The 26,968-nt window shown below is 32.9% G+C and overlaps 1 protein-coding gene across 5 annotated transcripts in view; it reads left to right on the top strand.

The window, feature by feature from the left end:
- LOC136835500 (homeobox protein dve-1-like) overlaps nucleotides 1–26,968 on the top strand; it is a 420,692-nt gene that overhangs the window by 96,710 nt on the left and 297,014 nt on the right. For 3 of the 5 annotated variants that reach the window (XM_067099086.1, XM_067099085.1, XM_067099082.1), the window contains exon 1: nucleotides 24,863–25,897. The exons of 1 other annotated variant lie outside the window; for it this stretch is intronic. In XM_067099086.1, coding sequence (XP_066955187.1) covers nucleotides 25,808–25,897 — 90 coding nt within the window. In that variant the 5' untranslated portion in view covers nucleotides 24,863–25,807. Of the gene's footprint in view, nucleotides 1–24,862; nucleotides 25,898–26,968 lie in introns of those variants that run through there. One more of the 5 variants, XM_067099083.1, reaches the window with a different exon arrangement.

The raw sequence follows: 26,968 nt of genomic DNA, 5'->3' as shown, positions 1-26,968 counted from the left end.
TCTCTCTCTCTCTCTCTCTCTCTCTCTCTCTCTCTCTCTCTCTCCTGCTTCTTCTTCTTCTTCTTCTTCTTCTTCTTCTTCTTCTTCTTCTTCTTCTTCTTTTTAGTATTATTATTATTATTATTATTATTATTATTATTATTAATATTATTATTATTATTATTAGTTGTTGAGTTTTGATTTTGTTGTGAAAAAATTCTCTCTCTCTCTCTCTCTCTCTCTCTCTCTCTCTCTCTCTCTCTCTCTCTCTCTCTTTGAGGATTTCCTGTGGTTGAGTGAGTAATTAATCAGCAAACCAATTTTATAAAGTTGAAAGCGAAAGAATTGATAATTATTCTGAGCAAACCACCAAAATTTTAATCTCCTCTCTCTCTCTCTCTCTCTCTCTCTCTCTCTCTCTCTCTCTCTCTCTCTCTCTCTCTCTCTCTCTCTCTCCCTCGAGTATTTCCTGTTTAAAAAGGGAAAGTCAAGCCTTAAAACGTTGAAAATTGATAATTATCAACAGCAAAAACCAAAATTTTATGAGATTAGAAAAATTTCTCTCTCTCTCTCTCTCTCTCTCTCTCTCTCTCTCTCTCTCTCTCTCTCTCTCTCTCCTCCGACTTGTGGTTAAGTGAGGGATTAATAGGCAAGCCTATTTTAAAACGTTGAAAAGAAAAGGATTGATAATTATTCTGAGCAAAAACCAAAATTTTATGAGATTAAGAAAAAATTTATTTAGATCTCTCTCTCTCTCTCTCTCTCTCTCTCTCTCTCTCTCTCTCTCTCTCTCTCTCTCTCTCTCTCTCTCTCTCTCTCTCTCTCGTTTTTGTTCTTTCTACCATGGGCCGTTGTTGTTTGACTCCTTCGCTCTGCTGTCATATCTTTAATATCGGTGATTTCTCTGCCGATCTCCCAGTATTTGTCTTTAATGGCAAATCTCTTGACAAAGAATTAATTCTAAGTATATTTTTTCAGCATTCTGTAATGTATATATACATATATATATATATATATATATATATATATATATATATATATATATATATATATATATATATATATATATATATAATGTATATATATATATATGTGTGTGTGTATACACATATCATAATAACCAGTTGTTTGTTTATATTTTGGCCTGCACTTCAACTTTTACCTACTATCTTTCTTTTTTAGATGTTCTAGTTTTTTTTTTTTTTAGCTCAGTTTAGGTAGGTTATGTCCGTCCTTGTAGTGATTTTTAAATTATTTTTTTTTCGTTTTTTATAAAATTTTAAGTAACTTTTTTTATTTTTGTAAATTGCAGCCATAAAGATGCAATGAGGTACTGCGAAACGCCGTCGGGAAATAAACTGTTGTTGTAATATACGTACTGCCTTTTCTTGGATGCCCCTTTGATAGCTACTGTGAAGCTTACAGCTATATGACCTGTTTATATATATAATATATATATATAATTATATATATATATATATATATATATATATATATATATAAATATAAATATATATATATATATATATATATATTTTTTTCAACAATGCCCTTTATTCCCATAGAGGGGTTGACTCTGGTTATAATTAACCTTCCAGATTTCAAAGTTCGTTTTTGGAATGGGGTTATTAGTCCCATACGGTTATCCACCGACCACCATTTATACAATTCACTAATTAAGTCAACAGAGGCACAAAGTCCGTTTAAGAAAACAGGCCTAAATCCCCCTCCCCCTCTCCCCTTCCTCCACGATGTTCAGGCTGTTTTAGTAGTGCGATGAGGGGAAGTTCAAATTCACTGTTTATATTATAAACAAATTTTCCAGCTTTTGGGGGCCGTTGAAGAATATTTACATAAGCAAGAAGGTTGCCAGCCTTACGTTGCATCCCAGTTCCTGCCGTTCATTGATCATTTTGTCTAGTTGGTCCTAACCAAAAATTCCTCTGCTTTAGTTGTACTCCAGTACATATAATTTACCTTGCAAATATATATTTTTCTATGTAAATGAACCATAAATATGCAGAAATGAACTCGAATTACGTACTAAGATAATCATTTCAAATTTGAAAACAATAATGAGAAGAAAAAGTTTAGCTTCACAAAACCAGCTGACGGTGGGTTTTTTTTTAAATAGTAAACAGGGAGATAAGGATGTTAACCTGTTACTTGTGAAGTATTTTGGGTCTTCTCTTTGTCAGAAATGGTTGCTAATGTGAATACTATAATAATCATAGAGAATTTAGTAGGCAATAAAGTTGGGTATACTGTAGAATCATCTGACTTATTACGGAGCTTAGAAAAACTTTTGAAATTGGCCTGTTTTGTGTTTAATATTTTTTGACCTAAATGGAATACGGATTAAATAGTTTGTCTTTATGGGCATTAATAAAGCATCGTATCAATTGAGAGTGGATGCATATGAGCTCTTCAGAAATTCTGTAAACAAATGTGGCCATATAATGTTATGTCCTTGTTTTTTTTTTCATCTGGTTAGGAAATGCATTGTGTAATATAGTTTAGCCTTGCTAGTATATTATATATATATATATATATATATATATATATATATATATATATATATATATATACATATACATATACACACACACAATATATATATATGTACAGTATATATGTGTATATATATTATTATATTTATATGTATATAATATATATATATGTTTATATATATATATTATACATATAAATATTTATATATATATATATATGTATATATATATGTATATATGTGTATATATATTATCATATTTATATGTATATAATATATATGTATGTTTATATATATATTATACATATAGATATTTACATATATATATGTGTGTAAATATATAGAGATAATATATAAATAAGTATATAAATAATACTTTATATATATATATATATATATATATATATATATATATATATATATATATATATATATATATATATATATATATTCTTGCTTGCAAAATGAATCGTGGTGTCTCATGCTTATCAGTGTGAGCATTATTAACTAATTTATAAATAAACGTCACACGCTTTTTCATATTACACGCATCACTGCATTTACATAGAGCAATGTATGCATATGCAACAGTGGAGTCTTCCTAAGACATTTTGAAATTCTACTGACGATCTTTTACCTTTCAAGAATTCATTTATTGATTTATTTTTCGACTGAGGCTGAAAAGTCTTCGAGATGATGATTTCCGTCTCTCCCACCGAAGTTCATAAGACGCAGAATTGGTCATTTGTCTTATTTTTATTTATTTATTTTTTTTTATTTCGGACTTGCATTGATCAGAGCTCTCAGATTAATTGCAAAAGAGCCAAGAAAGAAATCGCCCAATCATTAACTCGTCTAAAACAGGACCATCTCTTGAGAATCACTTAAGGATATAGATGGAACTCAACTGCAGTATTTTTTTTTTTTTTTTTGTGAGAAGGAGACGCGTCCATTGCAACGTCCACTGATCTTTTGAAGAACTTGAAAATAATCTGCAGCTGGTCAGGTCAGTCTCGTCATTGGAGGCCTTATCGGTGTGACATACCGATTCCTGCTGGACTCATAAATGTTCACATTCAGAAGCTCAGGAGTTTTACTTTTATATGTTTGATCTTCAACTGATTTTCATGTATTTAATTAACATTATTGTAGAGTCAGCAACAGGACTTCTGTAAGAGCACCAGTTCCGAGTGCCATTCTTTCTTAAGTACTGAATATGTATGTATGTATATGTGTGTATATATATATAATATATTTTATACATATAATATATATATATATATATGTATATATATATATATATATATATATATATATGTATATAGTATATATATTGTATATTATATATATATGTACATATATATATATATATATATATATATTCCTCATATATTTATATATATATATATATATATATATATATATATATATATATATATATATAACCAGATTCTTCCTCATAAGATTTTTTGTCTATTGATTTTATTTTGGAATGGAAAAGCTAAACATAAGAAAAATGGGGAAAAACACTTGTTGTTTACCAGAGTTTACCTATAAGGACGATTACTAAGCTTGTCTACCTTTTTTTGTAAATTGAATTTTAAAAGGTGAATAGAGAAAAATCATACTAAGTCATTTAATATTGATTTTTAAATCCGAATGAAAACACCGTATTCATGATACTTTTATATATATATGCAAGATACCATATTTTGACGAAAGCCTTGAGAACACCATTAATTATATCTGTTACATGTTTCTTAACCAAAACACGTATAGAGCAGTGAGGTTCATAGCTTGTCAGTAATTTGTGCTTTACAAAATACACGTAGTAGACTTAAATGTCTGGACAACATCGTATAACTTTTTGTAACAATAATTGACCTCTTCGTCGAAAAACATTCATTTTAAAATATTGGGTCATCCAATGGTGATGAAATTGATGATAATGATAATTGATCTCTTCGTCGAAAAACATTCATTTTAAAATATTGGGTCATCCAGTGATGATGAAATTGAGGATAATGATAATTGATCTCTTCGTCGAAAAACATTCATTTTAAAATATTGGCTCATCCAGTGATGATGAAATTGATGATAATGATAATTGATTCTTCGAAAAACATTCATTTTAAAATATTGGGTCATCCAATGATGATGAAATTGATGATAATGATAATTGATCTCTTCGTCGAAAAACATTCATTTTAAAACATTGGGTCATCCAGTGATGATGAAATTGATGATAATGATAATTGATCTCTTCGTCGAAAAACATTCATATTAAAATATTTGTTCATCATCATCATCATCATCGTCATCAATGATGATGATGATGTTGATGCTGGAGCTAAAATGAGAGCCATTTTTCGTTTCTTAAATCACAATTATAAAAAAAAAAAACACTAAAACCTCGCAAGCTGTACAAAGACTCTTCCTCATCGCCATAGGGAATGAAAGCAGATCGTCGTATTCATTCTCCAATTTAAAACCTTTTTTTTATTCTCAATTTCCCCTAGAGCGCTGAATAACCTCATAGATCCCGGCGCTTGGCCTCTGGCCCAAATTCTACATTCCATTCCATTCCTTATCCAGTATCGCATCCCTTCGGCCCCTAGCTGAGTCCACTTTGTAGCCTTTTACATTACATCCATTCCACCTTCCTTTCATCAGTCGTGCTGTCCTGCCCCTGTTTTTTCCCCAGTTCCACCTTTCGATTCTTGCGCTGTATCTCCTGTGTTTTGTGGATGTCTTCATTTTGCTGTTCAGCCACTCTAACTTCTTTTCATTGTCCGAAGCGACAGTGCCCCAGTGCTTTCCTTGACAGCCTAAATTTCATAAAATCAAATCTTGGAATCTGATAATGGTAATGAATTTAATTGTAATAATGTATACATTTCACATGAAAATATTTAAGATATTATCAATAGGGATTTCGAAATATCGAAGTGGGATCTGAATTTTAATACATTTAAAAAAAATAAGATCATATCACTATTGACGAGTAGAGAGCCTCCAACATTATTTCCAAGGCTCCCAACCATACCTTCTATGTACGGCCTCCCTGAAATACAGAAAGTTAAGGTCTCAGGCCTATAATTTATCAACGTGCTTAGCAAAAGTCATGGATATCAAAGTAGGCTTGTTTTAAAATCATCTGATTTCCCAGATTCTCAAACCTGTTAACGGCAATTTCAACTTTATGATAAGCTTTGACAAGGTATCCCCATTCACTTACATCCCATTAGATAAAGGTCTCGAATTCACCAGATTAAAAGGGGATAAGCAGGTTTATACTTCTTGATACTGATTATGAAAATATGCGAAACAATTTAACTATGTGTCACGGATTTATTTTTTAGTTTTAATGGCAAAAAATATACAAACTGGCATTCTCCTGCGGGGGGTTAGTGCCGTCAGTGCACCCCATGCGGTGCATTGTAGGCATTACTTAAGGTTCTTTGCAGAGTGCCTTCGGCCCCTAGCTGCAAACCCTTTCGTTCCTTTTACTGCGCCTCCTTTCATATTCTCTTTCTTCCCTCTCACATTCCACCCTCTCCCAACAATTGATTCATAGTGCAACTGTGAGGTTTTCCTCTTGTTACACCTTTCAAAACTTTTACTGTCAAAGTCCGTTTCACCGCTGAATGACCTCATAGGTCCCAGTGCTTGGCCTTTGGCATAAATTCTATATTCAATTCAATTCATTTCAGTTCAAATAGGTATTCGGCGTAGCAATGCGTTCATCTTTCTCCCTTGTACAAACTCATATGTTTATGGAATCTTTTAAGTGTTTATTACTAGCAATAACACAGTAAGAAACAGACTAATAGTGTTGGAATGGTACGTGGATAATACAGTAGTAATCAGACTAATATTTTTGCTTTCTTGGAAGTGGAAAACGAAGGTGCTTCATCAATCTTGAGTGCCTTGAGCTCTAGAGAACCTTCTGTAAAATTCACATAGGAAAGAGCCGAAAACATCTCTTCCTTTTTAGATGTATCAGTAGAAAAAATCTCAACGGGTTTCAAAATTAAGTAAAGCCACACATGCAGATTCCTACTGGTCACTGTTTTCACATCGTAACAGTAACTTCAAAAAGAGTTACAGATGGTTCTTTCTAAGTTCCCGTAGAATTTTTTTTTTTTACCCTGCTTACTTAGACGAAGAGATAACGTCCATAAAAACGCGTTTCCGTGGTTTAGCTCAACCTACATGTGTGTGGCCAATGATCTTAAGCAAGAAGTATTTATTATTCAAGCAAGGGAAAAACAAGCGAGAAAATAGCTAGGTTATCCTATGGCAGTAGATTAGAAGTCACTAAAAATATTGGGGATAAACAATGTAAATTAATATTTAAAACTAATAATACATGCAAATCAAGTTACAAAATCACAAAACTGGGAAAATAAAAGGAAAGGGGAACCTGGGTATACGTTTTCAGTTGCAGCGGTGAGATCCGAAGCACAATTGAGGCGTTTATGTTAATAATGTTAATAACAGAAGTATGCAATGGCCACAGGTTGTTGCGACTGGACCAGAAAGTGAATTTTAAGCAAAGTAAGCTTGCCCACAGCAGCGGTTTTGTGGAGCGCCGAAGGGTCGTGGAGGGATGCGTTCTTAGAAACCTGATGCCATTGGTAGGTGGGTCCAGATCTTGTAATGTTTACATGGCGGTAAGTCATTGTTGGATTACGATGAAGTTCATAGGTGGGTGGGACAGGGGCTGACTAGAAGTCGCTGAAAATTTGAGATGATTTTATCAGTAATATTGACTTGACTCAGCTTGGTTATATCATTTCATCAATAACATTGACTTGACTCAGCTTGATGTATGTAATCAACGGATAGGTTTGCTTAAAAAGCAAATGGGTGTTACAGACTAATACACACACAAACAAAGCCACTCCAACATCTCTAAAAACATAACAGACACCTCACACGTCTCGACTGTCGACCTAACCGAGCAACAACTTCTCGCTGCTGGGAGGAAGGGCGCTGGTGACTGGTACAATACATGTGCATACGCTACCGGGATCTAAGTGATGACAGGGAGGGCAGCCAATCGAGATTACGGTCTACCCCAAAACTAAATCAAAGTCCTTCAAAGAAGGCATCGTGCTTAGCCCCATACAAATGGGGTAAGCACGATGGTTATTTCACGTCGACAATAACTTTTTAGTTTGTAGCACCGTTGGGTGACGTCATCTTAGCATCTGGAGGTTCGTGGTCTTGGACTTGAATCTTTAACACGCTAAGCATAAGTAGTTTGACCAGAGTGTATAAATAACAATGGATAATGAATAAGATTGGATCAATAAACTTTCAGAATTCATCTTTTGAAGTTCTGCATTTTGTATCTTTACGATTCTTGCTTATTATGCCTTTTTATCTTTATGTATATATATGTTTATATATTATATGCATATGCATGCTGAAAAATCACAGGAGATGCACGTGATTTATATAAGCTAAAACCACAGGAAAATAAGTGGTTTTTTATATAAGCTAAAATATATATATAAAAGTATATATATATATATATATATATATATAATGTATATATATATATACTATATATATATATACTATATATATATATATATATATATATATATATATATATGTATGTATGTATGTATATATAGACTCTCCAGTAAAAGTAAACGTGCTTTAATAATCCAACACACGCACACATCAAATACAAATGTCAGTTGATCCCTCGAGCTAGGAAGTGAACATTTTCTTAGAACATGAGCTACTCTTAGATAAAGATTAATTAGATGAAGCCTCGGGTATCCTTGGGATTTAACTGACGTGGATTAGCATGAACTTTCTCCATTTTGTGTGAGGTGTTTTCAGAGGTCTACGTTGAATTATCAGGTCGTATATACAACCTTTATATTGCTATTGATACCACTTTCTTGTATAAATTCACCGTGAGGGGATAGTGCCACTTTCATGTATAAATTCACCGTAAGGGGGTAGTGCCACTTTCATGTGTAAATTCACCGTAAGGGGGTAGTGCCACTTTTATGTGTAAATTCACCGTAAGGGGGTGGTGCCACTTTCATGTATAAATTCACCGTAAAGGGGTGGTGTCACTTTCATGTATGAATATACCGTTAGGGGATAGTACCAATTTCGTGTATAAATTCACCGTAAGGGGTGGTGCCACTTTCATGTATAAATTCACCGTAAGGGGGTGGTGCCACTTTCATGTATACATTCACCGTAAGGGCGTGATGCAACTTTCATGTATAAATTCACCGTAAGGGGGTAGTGCCACTTTCATGTATAAATTCACCGTGGGAGTGGTGCCAATTTCATGTATAAATTCACCGTAAGGGGGTAGTGCCAATTTCATGTATAAATTCACCGTAAGGGGGTAGTGCCAATTTCATGTATAAATTCACCGTAAGGGGGTAGTGCCAATTTTATGTATAAATTCACCGTAAGAGGTAAGTGAGTGCCAATTTTATGTATAAATTCACCGTAAGGGGTAGTGCCAATTTCATGTATAAATTCACCGTAAGGGTATAGTGCCACTTTCATGTATAAATTCACCGTAAGGGGTTAGTGCCATCAGTGCACTTCACGCAGTGCACAGTAGGCATTAATTAAGGTCCCTTGCAGCGTCCTTTCGGCCCCTAGCTGCAACCCCTTTCATTCCTTTTGTTGTAGCTCCGTTCATATTAACTTTCTTCCGTTTTACTTTCCACAATCTCTTAACAATTATTTCAGTGCAACTGCGAGGTTTTCCTCCTGTTACCTTTCCAATCTTTTAAATCATAACTTCCCTTTCAGTGCTGAATGAACTCGTAGGTCCCAGCGCTTGGGCTTTAGCCCAAATTTTACATTCCGGTTGGAAAAATTTTATTTTTACTGATGATCATTTTGGAACTCAGCTTCCATATTCGACTTGCGTTTCAGATGAAATAACAGGCTAAAATACAGTTGTATTTCTTCATACAATTGTGTGACGTTAGGAATTGATTTTTATCACCTTTGAGCATCATGTTCTTGGTCTAGTTTTTACTCCTTTGTCTGTCTGTCCAGTAGCAGGATTACTCACAAGGTTACGTCTCGATTTTTACGTGAATTTTACCGAAGGTAAGCCCAAGGACGCATTTTCCAGAGACGTAACCGAGTACCGGGACCTTTCCCAGAAAAAAGCTGGACGCCATATCTTATAAACTAACCATAGAATTTTCTTGAAAATAATCTCTTTATGTTTCCCACACCCAAATTATTGTTATTATACAAACCAAACTTAACCCAATCTAATCTGACCTAGGGGCATGGCAAAAAAACCGGGGCTGGTGCAATACAAGTATACGTCTGTGGAATTCGCCCCCGGGACTGGGCACAAATGATTAGATTCCGGGAAAGATCAGGATTTGGATAAGGTGCCATTGTTGCGAGAGGAGGGAAGGGGTTAGGAGGTGGGAGAGGGCACTTAGATTAGATTGCTCAACACAGGCGGAGCTTTGCGGCCTATGGACACTCTCAGTGGTGATGAATTCCCACAGGGCAAAGTAACGGCAAATACAAACGTACAGGAAGCAACGTTTTCCTATATAACATCATTGTCTGGAATTTAAATGAGCATTTTATTATTGTTGTAACGCGACAGGTAAGCCTAATATTAATTTAGATTAGATTCATTATTTTTGTGTTTGCTGGCTTTCATTTTTCCACATAATGATAAACATCTCTTTTTTTTTAACACTGTTTCCACTTTCAAAATTTTATGCAGAAATAAAAAAAAACGAAGCACTACACACAGATAAGTAAGATCAGTCCCGTGAACCTAATAATATAAATATGTTATAAGGTATTATAGGTTTCATCTACATTTAATGGATTCCAAGAACAGAAAGATCAGAGTTCCTTTCCATTTGGCTGATGTACCATGTTCCTTCAAATATGAAACATTTGGAATATGAAATAGATATAAATTGGCGTGATCATATATATATATATATATATATATATATATATATATATATACATATATATATATATATATATATATATATATATATATATATATATGTATGTATGTATATGTATACTCCAAAAACACGCATTCACTGTGTATAAAGTTCTTAATTTCATTCTTTGGTTCCTTGAAGATGGAGGCAGACGATCCTTAGAAAGCTTGAAAATAAAGAAGCTCTTTTGGGCCCTCTATATTATTGATGTCCTCTGTAGAAGTAATATATATATATATATATATATATATATATATATATATATATATATATATATATGTATATATATATAATATATATATATATATGTATGTATATATATATATATATATATATAATGTATGTAATATATAGTGTATATGTGCAACTTCTATCATGTATGTAATGTAATATGATTTAAAAGTATAAACAGACAATATGGCCACGGGCAAAGTGAGAGAATTGAGTGCAAGATCTAAGGCATTTTTAAGCAAACGGCAGATAACGGTACAAGAGATTACAAAGAAGACTCACTTCCACAGAAAAACAAAAGATTAGAGGATGCGTAATCATTTCAATTCATACAAAGGTCATTAAATTTCAGGTAGCCGCACCTCAGGTGAGGAACACCTGTCTGGGATTTGCCCGGGTACCTGATAAAACAGGGAGAGGCAAAGGACATTAACAAGGATTACCGAGATTCTTCAGTTTCTCTTTTAGTTACTCTTTTACATCTCCTTCGAATGTATTGCGCAGAATGGGGTCAAGAGTGTATGTAGCCGTAGTTCTCAGTCTTTTTTCAGTGATGGTACCCTAACTAATGTAATCGTTATCGAGGCACCCTTTCTTCACCATCCCACCACATCTCATGAATTACCTTCTTATTTTATGAATAAAATTGTTATCCATACTCAAACCAAAATCAGCACACCGTGCATGCAGAAGTATACTGTACAAACAAAGAGCGTATCAGAAGAATTAGATGAAAATAATTGGAGTAGACACACTGATGATCATTATATGAGGACCTCTGCAAACCTTTTTTTCTTACAAATGTTCATTTGAGATGATCTAGACAAGACAGAATTCATGAAAATCTTGCTGCACCCCTAGGCACTGTCTGTGGCAAACCAGGGTTTCCATTTGCTCTGTATGTATGTACGTATGTATGCATGTATATATATATATATATATATATATATATATATATATATATATATATATATATATATATATATATATATATATATATTATATATATATATATTTATAATATCTATATATATGTTTATAATAATATTTATATATATATGTACATATATACAGTATATATATATATATATATATATATATATATATATATATATATATATATATATATATATATATATATATATATATATATATATATATATATATATATACACACACACACACACACACACACATATATAATATATATATGTATGCGTGTATATGGATGGGGAGATAGACATTTTTGCAACATCAGGGTGTTTCCCATAAAAAGGGGTGTCTCAAAAAATCAAAGAAAACCATAATCAAAACCTTTTTCATTCTTCCAACTGATTATTCGTGAAGGAACCTCCGGGTGGATAACTCGACAGTGTTAGGTGCCTCATATTCATACGCAGGAGACTCATCAACAGTGCATCGTATTTGTATGCCATACATTGTGCACCCAAATGTTTATAAACAAAAGGAATTAAGTATAAACCTATATATAAAAGAATTGCTTTTCACGCTTATTCTCACAGTTTTTTATTTATAACTTCTCATTACCTCAAACTTTTTTTTTTTTTGCATGCTTGTCACTGCAAGCCTTGAATTCTTACTGGAAATAAAAGCCCTTTCCTTCTGTTACAGAACTCGAACCCATGGACCCTATTAACAGTGAGGTTACCCACTTACTCACCAATGTTACTCACCAATGTTACTTGGGGATGTATAGTTGATTATGTGGTGACCTCAGTCTTACTATTTTGCATGGATTGGAATCCTACCACGGAGGGAAAAGACATTTTTTTATTTTAAAATCTGAATTCAAGGTGTGCAGTGACAAGCGAATCCAATAAATGTGAAGAAATCGACATATTAAGAGTCATTGTGGTTATTAATTATGCATATATATTTCTTGTGAAAGTTGCTTAACATTTTATATATATACATATAATTATATGTGTATATATATATATATATATATATATATATATATATATATATATATATATATATATATATATATATATATAGAGAGAGAGAGAGAGAGAGAGAGAGAGAGAGAGAGAGAGAGAGAGAGAGACTTTTTGTGTATGGAAATAGCTTGTTTCGCTTTGTTTACAATTAAGTGTTTCTAGGTAATGACTGAGAGTTGGGTTGGGTGCCCCATATCCAACTGAAAACTTCTTTTCAAGTTTCTTTAAACATATGAACTTTAACGGATGATTTTTTGAATAATGAAATAAAAAAAAACACGAGCAAAAGAAGAAAATGTTCGTTTAAGTAACTTTTTGGTACACATTCAGCCATTACATTTTATTATTTCACTGTTTAGTAAAAATGGTGAATATGCGAGTTTATATATACACACAAACACATTCACACATATATACAGTATGTATATTTTATATATATTTATATATATATATATATTGTATATATATATATATATATATATATATATATATATATATATATATATATATATATATATATATATATTTGTGTATATATATATATATATATATATATATATATATATATACTGTATGTATATATATATATGTATATATATGTGTGTGTGTGTGTGTGTGTGTGTGTGTGGGTGTGTACAAATAGATGAAAGAACAGTCTAGTGAATGCCTTGGCATAAAAATGACTGAATAGGCAACAGTCCTGTTTGCGGATAAAATAAGAATAAATAATGGCAGTGAGGAATTTCTTTTTTCCTGTATGCACAGGAGATAGTCCTGCCTAAGCCCAGATAACACTATCAGTACAAAAGAAGCGAAGAAAAGGATTGGCAATGATGGCCAAAAGAACTTGCAAGATAGAAATCCAATAGGTGATTAGTATTTAAAAGTTTGGGAGAGCGAACTATGCAAGGGTCACTGAACCATTGTGTAAATAGAAAATCAACTAATTTTGCCGGCATGTTATCCATAAAACTGTAAAAGCTGTTCCTTTTCTTTAAAAAAAAAAAAAAAAAAAACAATCATAGTAGGCTTCTCGTTCCTGTCAGCATGATTCCCAGGCTGAGATGATGTTTTTCCCATATATGAAATTTTTCTTAATACGGTTAGATATATTGGTAAGCAATAGAAGACGAATTCATTTTCAGTTGCCGTTTTCCTTATTATTTCGTGTTTAATGCTTGAAGCATATAGTACGGTATCTCTCGGTTATGAGATTCCTTGTGTTGTTTTTTCTAATTTGTCCAGTCCTTCATTAGCGTAAGGAATGATAGGGTCCAATTGATTAGGAATGCTTAGAATTTGTTTATATTCTTGCAAGAACCCACTGAGAAAATGTACATTAACTAGTGTATAATTTTGTGGTGTCTACGACTTGAAGAACATTTCTTGTGCTTTACAAATTTTCCTCATTTAACTTTTCTGTTACTTAGCTTATCTACTCTGGTGATTGTGACTACATTAAAATTAATTATTTTATATTTTTGTCTATTTCTTGCATTACCAAATTAGTTTGGAGAAGATTTTCATTTTGCTTAATAATTGCAATTTAAATCAAAACTGTCTCTCTCTCTCTCTCTCTCTCTCTCTCTCTCTCTCTCTCTCTCTCTCTCTCTCTCTCTCTATATATATATATATATATATATATATATATATATATATATATATATATATATATATATATATATACATATATATATATATATATATATATATATATATGTATATATATATATATATGTATATATATATATATATATATATATATATATATATATATATATATATATATATATATATATATATATATATATATATAGTTTTGGACGATTCAGCTTTTAAAGAGTTAGATTTAACAGTATGCCCGTCACCGTAGCACCTGTAGTCTGTATCATCCTTGCAAATATTTTTTCATCATTTGCGGTGTAAATGTTATGGAACATGTTTAACCGATAAAAATATATAAATAATAATCAATGATATTAGGTGGATTGTGCAACTCTGTACTCGTATATCTCGGTCATGGTCGTTTTTTAATTCTCTCTCTCTCTCTTCTCTCTCTCTCTCTTCTCTCTCTCTCTCTCTCTCTCTCTCTTTCGTAGGGGGGTTAGTGCAGTCGTGCACATCACATGGTGCACTGTAGACATCACTGAAGGTTATTTGCAGCGTTCCTTCGTTCCATAGTTGCAATCTCTTAGCATTTTACTTTACCTCCACACGCTCTTCCTATCTTCCATCTTCATCTTTTATATTTAGAGTCTTGTACTTCATCTCCTGTATTTTTCTGGATCTCAGTATCTTGCTGTCCAACCACTCCAACTCGATATTCCCATTATCTTGAGCGCTGAATGACTGAAAATGCCCCAATGCTTGGCTTTTAGCCTAAATTTCATAATTCTCTCTCTCTCTCTCTCTCTCTCTCTCTCTCTCTCTCTCTCTCTCTCTCTCTCTCTCTCTCTCTCTCTCTCTCTCCCTAAGCACCCGAGTGCATTTTCTTTTAGGTATGTACGAGTAAAAATTGCTTACAAATTAAAATAATTTGATGGAGTTATATATTTTGTTATTTATCGGGCATTATTTACAGTATTTATTATGTGAATCAAATGATTCCAGTCAGCTAAAGGATGCAGAGTGAATCCTACATTTTAATAATTAGTTTAAGCAAATATTGGTCTTGAAACGGATTTTTTGTGCTTGTATTCTTTAGTGTAGCTATGGGTAATTTAAATCAATACTATTTGTCCACTTAGGGGGTATAAATATAATTCAGATTTATTGTAATCACTTAGGGTTATCAACATTCAAATGATAACCCTAAGTGATTACAACAAATCTGAATTGAATTTATACTCCCTAAGTGGACAAATAAAATTGATTTAAGTTACCCATAGCTACCCTAAAAAATACAAGCGCAAAGTAGTCGTTTCAAGACGAATATTGGTCTGATCTCAACTTGCTTAAACTGGAAATTAATGTAGGATTCACACTGTATCCTTTAGCTGACTGGAATCATTTGATTCACATAATAAATATACTGTAAATAATGCCCAATAAATAACAAAATATATAACTCCCTCATATTAGTGATGCACACTTACCTCATGTTATTTTAAAATTTGTAAGAAATTTTTACTAGTACATACCCAAAGGAAAATGCACTCGGGTGCAGAGAGAGAGAGAGAGAGAGAGAAGAGAGAAGAGAGAAGAGAGAGAGAAAGAGGAAGAGAAGAGAGAAGAATATAAATTTAGACTATAAAAAACCAAACACAGGGGCATTTTCAGCCATTCAACGCTCAAATAATATTTGATTCATGAAGGATTTTATCGTTTATTTGACTGATTCATTCTTGTCCGGAAAAGGACAGCGCCTTGGTTTGTACATAAACCGCAATCTTACTTGTTATGCTTGTATAGAAAATGAATCCTCTCTTGTAAACAGAATTGACTGGTACAGCGATTAATGAAAAGGAAATATCAGCAATAGGGACATTCATTGCTGGTGTTCGTAAAAATCTACTAAAGTAGGCTCAGAGTAAAGAATTATAATTTGGTTTACGTTATTTATTTTCATTTGGATAAAAGAGAGAGCTTCGTTTGTTAATAGATTTTTTTTTTCTTGAACGCTGTACTTTTAAATATTTTGACTTTCACCGATCTTTTTGGGTGAAATAATTGCGTAAATGAACACTAGGTTTGTTAATATGAGAATCTTGTTTCAATTTTCCCTAGAACATTTTGATTGCCTTTATTATGATTTCAATACGAGACTTGCTATGAAGTTTTGTACACGAAAAATGCGTATTTACCGTCGGCCGCAAAATCATTAAAGAAAATCATTAAACTTCTGATGACTGAAATATTTGAATGTCATTCCAGTTTACCGATGAATTTTTTAAAAATCATTATCTGTAACAATTATATGAAGGATCCGGATCGTTATTGCAATAACCACCAAAATAACGGTGGTTGTTGCACTTGGGTGAATCTAGGTGGTGAAATGTGACGGACGTTAACCGTAGAATTCATTAGATCGACCACCCAGTTATTTTTTCATTTATTTATTTGTTGGTTTTTGTAAGTCCCATTAAAATCTTGCCAAAAAAAAATAAGAAATCCTATTTCTGTCCTATCACCAGTACATTGATGAATTACGCATAAATAAGCGCCGGTACTTAGGTGATATTAACATTGTAGTAGAGTACTGAAGTGTATTTTCAGGATTATAAATATATATATATATATATATATATATATATATATATATATATATATATATATATATATATATATATATATATATATATACATATATATATATATATGTACATGTATATACAGTATATATATACATATACATATATAAATTCATATATATATACACATATATATATATATATATATATATATATATATATAATATATATATATATATATATATATATATATATATATATATACTATATATCCATCCAGTACATATCTTGTAAAATTAGCTTTCAGAATCTCTTAAGCAATGGATGCCACTGTCTTTGATAATATCGTTCCATCGGTAATCATTAAGAAAATATTGATCGGAAAGTTGTAATAAAAATTTATTCATGTTTTTTTTTTTCGATTCCAGGAACAAATTTCAAAGGAGGGCGTCTTTTATTTCTTTTATTCATCGGTTCTTTGAAAGTAAATTACAATGATATTGATTATGACGGTAATTTAAATCATAATGACGGTGACTGAAATTATACCAGTCGTAATTATGATAGTAACATTGAGAAGGACAAAGCCCGCAGTAATTATGATAGACGGGAAAATAATGATTATGTTATATTGGTCATGATGAAAATGACCAGTATAATGAAAATGGTGTTATGTAACAATGATGGTGTGACTGACAATGGTGGTTGTAAAAATAAAATATAAAACAATGATGACGATGTTAATGAGGCTTCATTATGCATCAAACGAAAATATAATCAATCAAATCATCAATAAAAAAAAAATTAAGTTCTGAAAAAAAAGCTGCTGTCATACTAATGTGAAATAATGGCAAAAAATATTAATTTTTTTATCAATCACACTGGAATCCTGTATTTATTAAAAATATCATCAATCATATCATCAATGAAAAAAATTATGTTCTGTAAAAACAAGCTGCTGTCACACTAAATGAAATAATAGCAAACAATAGTAATTTTTTCATCAATCACACTGGAATTTTTCATTTATTAAAAATATCATCAATCACGTCATCAATAAAGAAAATTATATAAGTTCTGAACAAAAAGCTGCTGTTACATTAAATGAAATAATAGCAAACAATAGTAATTTTTTTATCAATCACACTGGAATCCTGCATTCATTAAAAATATCATCAATCACGTCATCAATAAAAAAAAAATAAGTTCTGACAAAAAAGCTACTGCCACATTGTTATGAAATAATAGCAAACAATAGTATTTTTTATCAGTCACACTGGAATTCTTCATTTATTAAAAATATCATCAATCACATCATCAATAAAAAAATTTAAGTTCTCAAAAAAAGCTACTGTCACACTTTTATGAAATAATAGCAAACAGTCGTCTTTTTTTATATCAATCACACTGGAATCTTGTATTTATTAGAAATATAATTTCACGCTAATATGAAATAATAGCAAAAATAGTAATTTTTTTATCAATCACATTGGAATCCTGCATTTATTAAAAATACCATCAATCAAGTCATCATTAAAGAAAATTAACTTCTGAAAAAAGCTATTGTCACACTATTATGAAATAATAATACAATAGTATTTTTTTTATCAACCACACTGGAATCCGGCATTTATTAAAAATATCATCAGTCACATTATTAAGTTCTAAAAAAAATCTGCTGTCACACTAATATGACATAATAGCAAACAATAATAATTTCTTTTATCAGTCACACTGGAATCCTGCATTTATTAAAATCATTGTACATCATTATCATCTCTCACTGACTGCAAAACAATGATGACGATGTTGCCAAGACTAACTTATGCGTCAAACGAAAATATTATCAATCGCATCAATAAAAAAAAAATTAAGTTAAAAAAAAAAAAAGCTGCTGTCACACTAATACTAAATAATAGCAAAAAATAGCCTATTATTTATTAAAAGCCAGTGTACATCATTATCATCTCTCACAGACTTTTTTCCCCCCATTTACCGATAGTCGGTAGCCACGGAACTCCGAAACGTCGCCTACAGCGGCCGAATATCGCTGCTTCTGCTGACGACCTTACGTGGGTAGCTTTTCCTCTCTCTCTCTCTCTCTCTCTCTCTCTCTCTCACACACACACACACACACACACACACACACATACAGTGGTTCTTATATTGTTCCCGAACTGCTAATGACAGCCTATGATAATTATTTATAAGTTTTAAAATAGGTTTTCATGTCGATGTATACATATATATATATATATACTGTATATATATATATATATATATATATATACATATGTATAATATATAGATATATACTGAATATATATGCATACATATTACCTGTATATTTCTATATTAGGTGCTTATGTATGGATGTAGAAAGTCCCCATTATGATACACACATACAAACATACAAACTATATATATATATATATATATATATATATATATATATATATATATATATATATAAATTGTATTATCCCGCGTTTTCGTTGTCTTGATGATACGAATTAATTTTGTGCGCATAACAGTAAATAACCGATGAAGAAAAATATAATATACATCAATTGTAATGTACAGAGTAGTTTTCATCCTCTAGTTGCTTGAAAACTAGGATCCATCTCGAAAAAGTATTCTGGTAAAATGGTACTTGGTCAAATATTGGTAGATGGGTCCATGTTAAAGTAATAATACCTTACATTCCATAATCGTCATCATTGCTTTTATTTAATACAGAGGCTCCTGTTCCGATTTGATATAGTGGGTACTCTTATTCTTACACAGTTTTAACTAACGTTGTTGTTTTTGCAGATGTTTATTATTATTATTATTATTATTATTATTATTATGTGTTATTATTATTATTATTATTATTATTATTTTTGACGGCATATGCCAAGACTTTTTCAGGGTAATCCATTTAATTTTCGGAATACTGCCTTCCGCATACACACACACACATATATACACACATATATGTATATATATATATATATATATATATATATATATATATATATATGTATATATATATATGTATATATATATATATATATGTATATATATATGTGTGTATGTATACATTATATATATATAAATATATATATATATATATATATATATATATATATATATATATATATATATATAATATATGTATATATAGATATATACAGTATATATAATTGGAAGCCTAGTATATAAGTATTAAATATGTGTGTATAACATAGTAAAGCCTAGTTGCCTTCATTGCGTATGGATACAATAAACTCAAGTTTAAATAGGATGTGTAAATGTTGAAATTATAATCATATTTTGTCACCGCTGTTGTCTGCGTGCTTTCATTCCTTGCCTGAGTTTTATTATATTTTGATGTTTTCGTATGCATATTTTTACTGATTTTTAAATTTTATACTTATTGTTTATTTACTTTGCTTTGTTTTGCTTCTAGTGTATGCTCGTTCTGTTTTGTAGATTGTTCCTTTTGAAAGTTTGTGCCCTTTTGCGCTTCTTCCATAATTGTAGATTTTTGTTCGTTTTGAATAATAATAATAATAATAATATATAATAATAATAATAATAATAATAGTAATAATAATAATAATAATAATAAGTAATTATTAGTTATTATTATTATTATTATTATTATTGTGTGTGTATGTGTGTATTATTATTGTCATACAGGCACGACAAAGACACTGTCCTGTGCAAGGAACTTTCTCTGTCCGATCTCCACCAGGGAGGACAATCACCTCGCCTCCCGATTTTTCCTTTAAAACAGAGATTAAAAAAAATACGAAAGGCGAAGTTGAGCGCTTTATGTATTGGAGAGGAAGTGTAATGATAAATCGAGATTAATTCTTCTCTTGTCCATTGATCGACTGAGTTTTGTCGTAAATGATCGTGACTGATCACCAAAGCATTGTAAACGAGGCGGAGTCTCCTACCGCGCGCTTTTTTTTTACATATATTTTTTGACGGTCAACAATTATTTTCTTTTCAGATACTTGCTTTCTCTTAATATCTGATTTGGTGTAAATCGTATTGCGAATGGAATAGAATGAGGTACGTCTGATAACTTTTTTTTATAAACATCAATCTCTTAAAGGACTTTTTTTTTAATTAAACTTATATTTTTTGACGATAAACAATTATTTTCTTTACAAGTACCTTCTTCCTTTTAATATCTAATTTAGTGTAAAGCGTATTTTGAATGGAATAGATTGAGCTACTTCTGATAGCTATTTTTTTTAGAAACAGTCTCTTAAAGAACTTTTTTTTTATCAAACTTATATTTTTTGACGATAAACAATTATTTTCTTTTCAGATACATGCTTCCTTTTAATATCTGATTTGGTGTAAAGCGTATTGCAAATAGAATAGAATAAGCTACCACTTATAAACTTAAAAAAAAACACCAATCTCTTAAAGGACTTTTTTTAAACATTTTTTTACGATAATCAATCATTTTGCTTTCAAATACATGCTTTCTTGTAATATCTAATTTGGTGTAAATCGCGTTGCGAATGGAATAGAATGAGCTACCACTGATAACTAAAAAAATATTTATTGAATGCCTTTTTTTTTTATTAAACATCTTTTTATGCTAATCAATCATTTTGTTTCCAAATACATGCTTTCTTTTAGTATTTAATTTGGTGTAGATCGTGTTGCGAATGGAATAGAATGAGCTACCACTGATAACTAAAAAAAAAATTTTTCTTTAATGCCTTTTTTTATTAAACATATTTTTGACGCTAATCGATCGTTTTATTTCCAAACGCATGCTTTCTTTTAATGTCTAATTTGGTGTGATTCGCGTTGCGAATATAATGGGACGAGTTAGCTACTTCTGATCAGAGTTTTTGATAATATATTTTTAAAGAAACATTAGTAATTTAAACCACGTATTTCTGTTTTATCTCTGATTTGGATGATGTTTACTCAGGTAGTGATAGACTGTCAATTTTCTGTCCAAATTCATGCTTTCTTTTAATATATAATTTATCGTAAATCGTATTGCGAATATAATGGATGAGCTACCATTGATAAGTATTTTTTTTTTAATATTTTTTTCGAGAAACACTAGTCTTTTAAAGTATGTTTTTCTTTTTATCTCTCATTTGGTGGAAATTTAGTCGCGTAGTGATAGAATAATATTTTTTTGCGCTTTTTATTTCCTCCATAACGCAAATGGAATTGGCCGTAGGTGTGTCACCTTTTGATTGGAATGTGTTCTTCATTTGCTTCACAAAGACAACTAGTTAATCTGGATTTTAAAAAAAATGATTTCAGTGTTCGATTTGCGTGCGTTCATATCGGCGCTTCGTACCGGTACTATAGAAAGACTCATGACTAAACGATATTTTGAAACTGTTTCGCTGAGAAAGTAAAAGATAAATATAAAAAAAAAACCTCACATGAGAAGAAATATATATTAGAGTATGCAATAATAAATTGTCAGTAAAGCAGAACCCTCAATAGGAGAACAAGAAAGATGAGAGAACATACTATTGAAATAAAATAATAAAACAGGGAAATACGAAATTCTCAGTCAGAATAAAACTGCAAAAACCTGGATAGGAATACTTAAAATATTATATTAGTACATTCAGTTACAAAGAAAGTCCAACCAAAATAAACTTTGATGAACTGTATCTAAAAACAAAAAAATATTCATTATAAGTTTTTCCTTACATTGAATAAATTGTAGTTAGAATAAATCTTTGTGAAAAAAATTTTAGTTTTTGCACGTAAAATAAAGTCTTAACTGAATGAATCTGACTGTTAAAAATGAAACAAGTTTTCCTTTAAAAAGATAAAGCTTAACAAGAATAATTTTTGTGGAATGTATAAAATAAACGTAGATTAGAGAATAACCGTAAATATTGTCCTTCTCTTTTATCATTCCCCTCTCTCTCTCGCTCTCTTCTTTTCCAAACCTACTTCTTCTTCTTCTTCTTCTACTTCTTCTCCTGCTTTACGTAGGATAAGCGGAGTATTGGTCCCCCCACCTCACCCCCGCAATCCCACCATCACATCCCCCTCCCCATCTTCTCCTTCCTTCTTTCCTTCCCCCATCCCATCGCGGAGGGAATAAGCAATGCGCGAGAAAGTAATCCCTTCTCTGAGCGAGTATTATCCGATTATGCGTATGCCTCCCTAGTCCGGGATATTCGGATCATCCAACTTTAGGACCACTGGGCGGACGCTTTATCCAAAGTTTGCTTTATGCCAGGTTTTCCTTTATCCGGCAGGGTTTCTTCATTAAAGCTCGACTGGCGCATTTGTGAATAGGACGAGTTTTTATATATATATAACTTTTAATCTTAAAACTTTAATCCAGCAAAAAAAAAAATATAAAAAATGTTATTCGTTTGGTAACATAGAAAAAAAATTGTGATAAGTGTCTTAATTTTAATTCATAACCCCCTTTTTTTTTTAATCTTAAGACTTGAAACTTTAAATAAAACTTGAGTTTTTTAATTCGTCGAGTTTAGGGGAAAAAAACTTTTCATTAAGACCTCAGTCTTAATATTGAAGCATATCTTTTTTTTTCTATTCTCAGACTTTAATCCGGAAATATAAACTTTTTTTTTCAGTTTTTAATTCATCTGGTTCAAAAGAAAACTTTTTTCATTGTAATCTGTGTCGTAATATTAAGGCACTGTCCTTTTGAATTAGATTATGGCGATGTGAAATAATTTGCAGTAATACGCAGTTGCTTCTTGGTAACCGGCAATGGCTGAGTTTATTTAAAATCTAAACCTCAAAGGAATTTAATTTTTTATGAATGCCATTTAAAATAAAATAAAAAATTATTATGACCCATCTCAGTATTAACGAAAATTCTCCCAAGTTGATTTTTATGTACATGGAATATTTTGCAATTTTGCACACTTGATGTAAGTTACCGGCAAACATGCAATTACTCTTAGTTTCTTAGAAAAAAAATATTTTATAGCTAAAACTATTTTATATTGCTTAATTATTGACAGGTTAGCGTTGTGGCATGTATTTTTCTGTAATATTGTTTCCATGGAATATTTATATTTTTTTTATGAATAAAGACAGGACTCCCATCTCTTAAATTCTAGGTTCGTGCTGCACTTTATTGGTTCTTAATCTGTAGAGAGAGAGAGAGAGAGAGAGAGAGAGAGAGAGAGAGAGAGAGAGAGAGAGAGAGAGAGAGAGAGAGAGAGATTGGTCTGAATTAAGAAAGGCAAGCATGTAAAACATCCTGAGCACCGATGAGAGAGAGAGAGAGAGAGAGAGAGAGAGAGAGAGAGAGAGAGAGAGAGAGAGAGAGAGAGAGACAAAAAAGAGAAATATCCATCCCACCTAACCACCTCCCCCCCTCTCCTCCTCCTGCTCCTCCTCCTCTTCCTCACCTCCCTTCTTCTTTTCCTTTTTTGTTAGTGTTGGCTTAAAGAAATTTCGGCAGCAGCAATTACGTTCCCAATCGGATTAGGCCAAATCTCCACGTAAGCGGTAAAGCCCGTGGATTATCGTAGACGCACGATCGCTCCAACGTGACTGGTAGGGCAAGAGATCGTAAAAAGAGCTGTAAACCTTCCTTTTTGCCTTGATGACTGTTAAGACTACGCTCCTAAATTATAGCACAAGAAGACCGTGTCTCTCTGTCTCTCTCTCTCGCTTTTTTTTTCTATCTCTTTCTCTCACTCTTCTAAAGGCTCGCGGGTTTTGGAAGAGATAAACCGAGCTCAAGGGAGGGAAAGGGACTAAGTCGTGGTGGGGGGGTGAGGAGAGGGCGTAGTAGGGACGCAGGGGCGGGGGTTTTGCCGGGGGAAAGTGGGGTGTCGAGGAGAGAGAGCAAAAACACATGGTCCCAGGCAGCATCGTGGTGCACACGAGACGTTGACGCCCAGTGAGAGTTGGGCGGCAACTGAGAGTCGGGTGCGCGCGCAACCCTGAGTTGTGTCTGTGCCTCCGCCCCCCGAAGATATTATCTCAGTTGGCGCCTCCTTCTGTAGTGGTGTCAGAGTGTTGTGGGAAGGTGCGCAGTCTCAGTGACATGGCCAGATATCACGGGGAGAGTTAGCCAGCCTTCATAACGTCCCTATCATCATCGAAAAGAAGAAGAAGGCGAACAGCGGGTTAAACTCGAACCGCCGCTCTGCGTCTGCGCGCGATGGCCCCTAATCTCGGATTATGGAGGCTTATCTAAACTCGCTGTTTATAAAGTATGTTTTTGGTAGGAAATTAGCTAGTCGTGGATGGCACGACCACGGTGACGCATCGGTGGTGGTGCTTTGAGGGTGAACCCGAGACCAAGAACTTATCCAACTCGTGCGATGAGGCGGAAGCAGATCTAGAGCTTAGCACGTGGCAGTGACTTTAATCGGTGCCACCTGAATCCCAGTAGTGCCACGAGAAAAGGAACTCTCTCTCTCTCTCTCGCTCGCTCGCTCGCTTAGTGTTACGCTCCCCCTTGCTCGCGCTCTTTCTCTCCCGCTCTCTCCCTTCTGTCACGTCCCGTGTATACCGGGCACCACGGGCCCTTTGGGGCATCTTGCGATTATCGCCGCCGTGGTGTGCCTCGTTCGTCTCAGTGAACACAAAACGGCGACGATGCCGCCACCCCTCCCCCCTCCAGTGTCTGAAAGCACCAGCAGTGATTTGAAACTGTAAGAGTAAAAAAAAATAATAAGAAAGAAAGTTTGCTTTCCTTGGGGCCAACTTGTGCGGCGCCCTTCCTCGTTCTCCTCGCATCACAGGACAGTCCCAAATCGAGGAAAAGTGTTTCCTTCTTCTTCCTCGGTGCCGCAGGTGGCGGTGGCGTCCCCAGGTAAGAAGAGGTTACCTCCCGTGACAGCGGACAGCCAGGCACTCCTCAGGTGCGGCTGGTCGCTGCTCCCCGGGCGTGACTGGTCGCTCCCCGGGCGTGACCCCACCAAAAGCGACCTGGCGACAGCGATGGACTTTCAGAGTGCCATGGAGACCTTCGCCGAAGCGTGGATGGCCGCCAACACCAAAGCCAGGACCACTGAGTCGTCTGACCCACAGGTGAGTTGAGGAGTCGCGGGGGGGGGGGGTAGCTTGTCAAAGGGCAGGGCGTTTTCGTCACCGTCTTGAGTCATTGTCGTTCCCTGTCGTCATTTTTGAACGTCATCTTCCATCATTTCTTTCTATAAGTGCCGTCCTTTTTTTGATCGTTTCAAAACATCGCTGTCATTCTTGTCATTTTTTTTAGATAAGTGTCTTCACTCGTCATTCTTTTCCGTCATTGTTTCCAGTATTTTTCATTGTTCCTTGATGTGTTCATTGTTGTAAATTTCTTTCATTATCATAATCGTCACGGTTCCAATCATTCCTTGATAGCCTATTCAAAATCCTAACCATTATTCGTAGTGCATTACAGTACTAAGTGAACCATCAACATTATCTTCACCATCATCAAAATATCACCACGCAAAAAGTTAATTTTATAATGAAATTCAGTGTAAGGTCAAGTGTCAGTGCGTGAGAAATGAAGAATCTCCAGTGTTTTCACAGTTACTCGTCATTGTAGCATCATGTGCATCATTATATTGTAGTAGTACATCCAATCTTGCAGTATCTCTCTTTCATAAGATCTGGAAGCTTGATGTTCAGTAAGCGGATCCAGTAACGATGACAGATAATGAACTTTCCCTGATCATTATATTTTTTTTTTGTAATTATCATCATTGTCATCATCATCATAATATGTAGTATATTGGCTCTATGTCTTGAAGTTTAAATTTGGATTAAGAAAAGATATCGGAGAAGGGGGCATTCGATTTCTGAAATACAGTTTTTCATTCACTAGCACAGCCGAGCCTTTCCTATTATTATTATTATTATTATTATTATTATTAGTGATATCCCCTCTGGTAGCTATGGCATATTAACGCTGTTGTCATTTGTTGTACATAATTTTGGCAATAATGATAAAAATAACTTTCTCGTTACTTCTAATAGCTAAGAGCAATGTTTCCTTAAATAAATAAAAAACATAGCTTAACAATAAACTACCGAAAGATAATGATTGCGTTAATATTCAATATAAAATGCGAATTATGTAGACAAGTTTATTGGCAACAGAATATAAAAGAT

The sequence above is a fragment of the Macrobrachium rosenbergii genome, chromosome 55 (assembly GCF_040412425.1).
Source record: "Macrobrachium rosenbergii isolate ZJJX-2024 chromosome 55, ASM4041242v1, whole genome shotgun sequence".
Classification (NCBI taxonomy): Eukaryota; Metazoa; Arthropoda; class Malacostraca; order Decapoda; family Palaemonidae; genus Macrobrachium; species Macrobrachium rosenbergii.
Note: the sequence above shows the minus strand (reverse complement) of the source record. Positions and strands in the feature narration are given on the sequence as shown.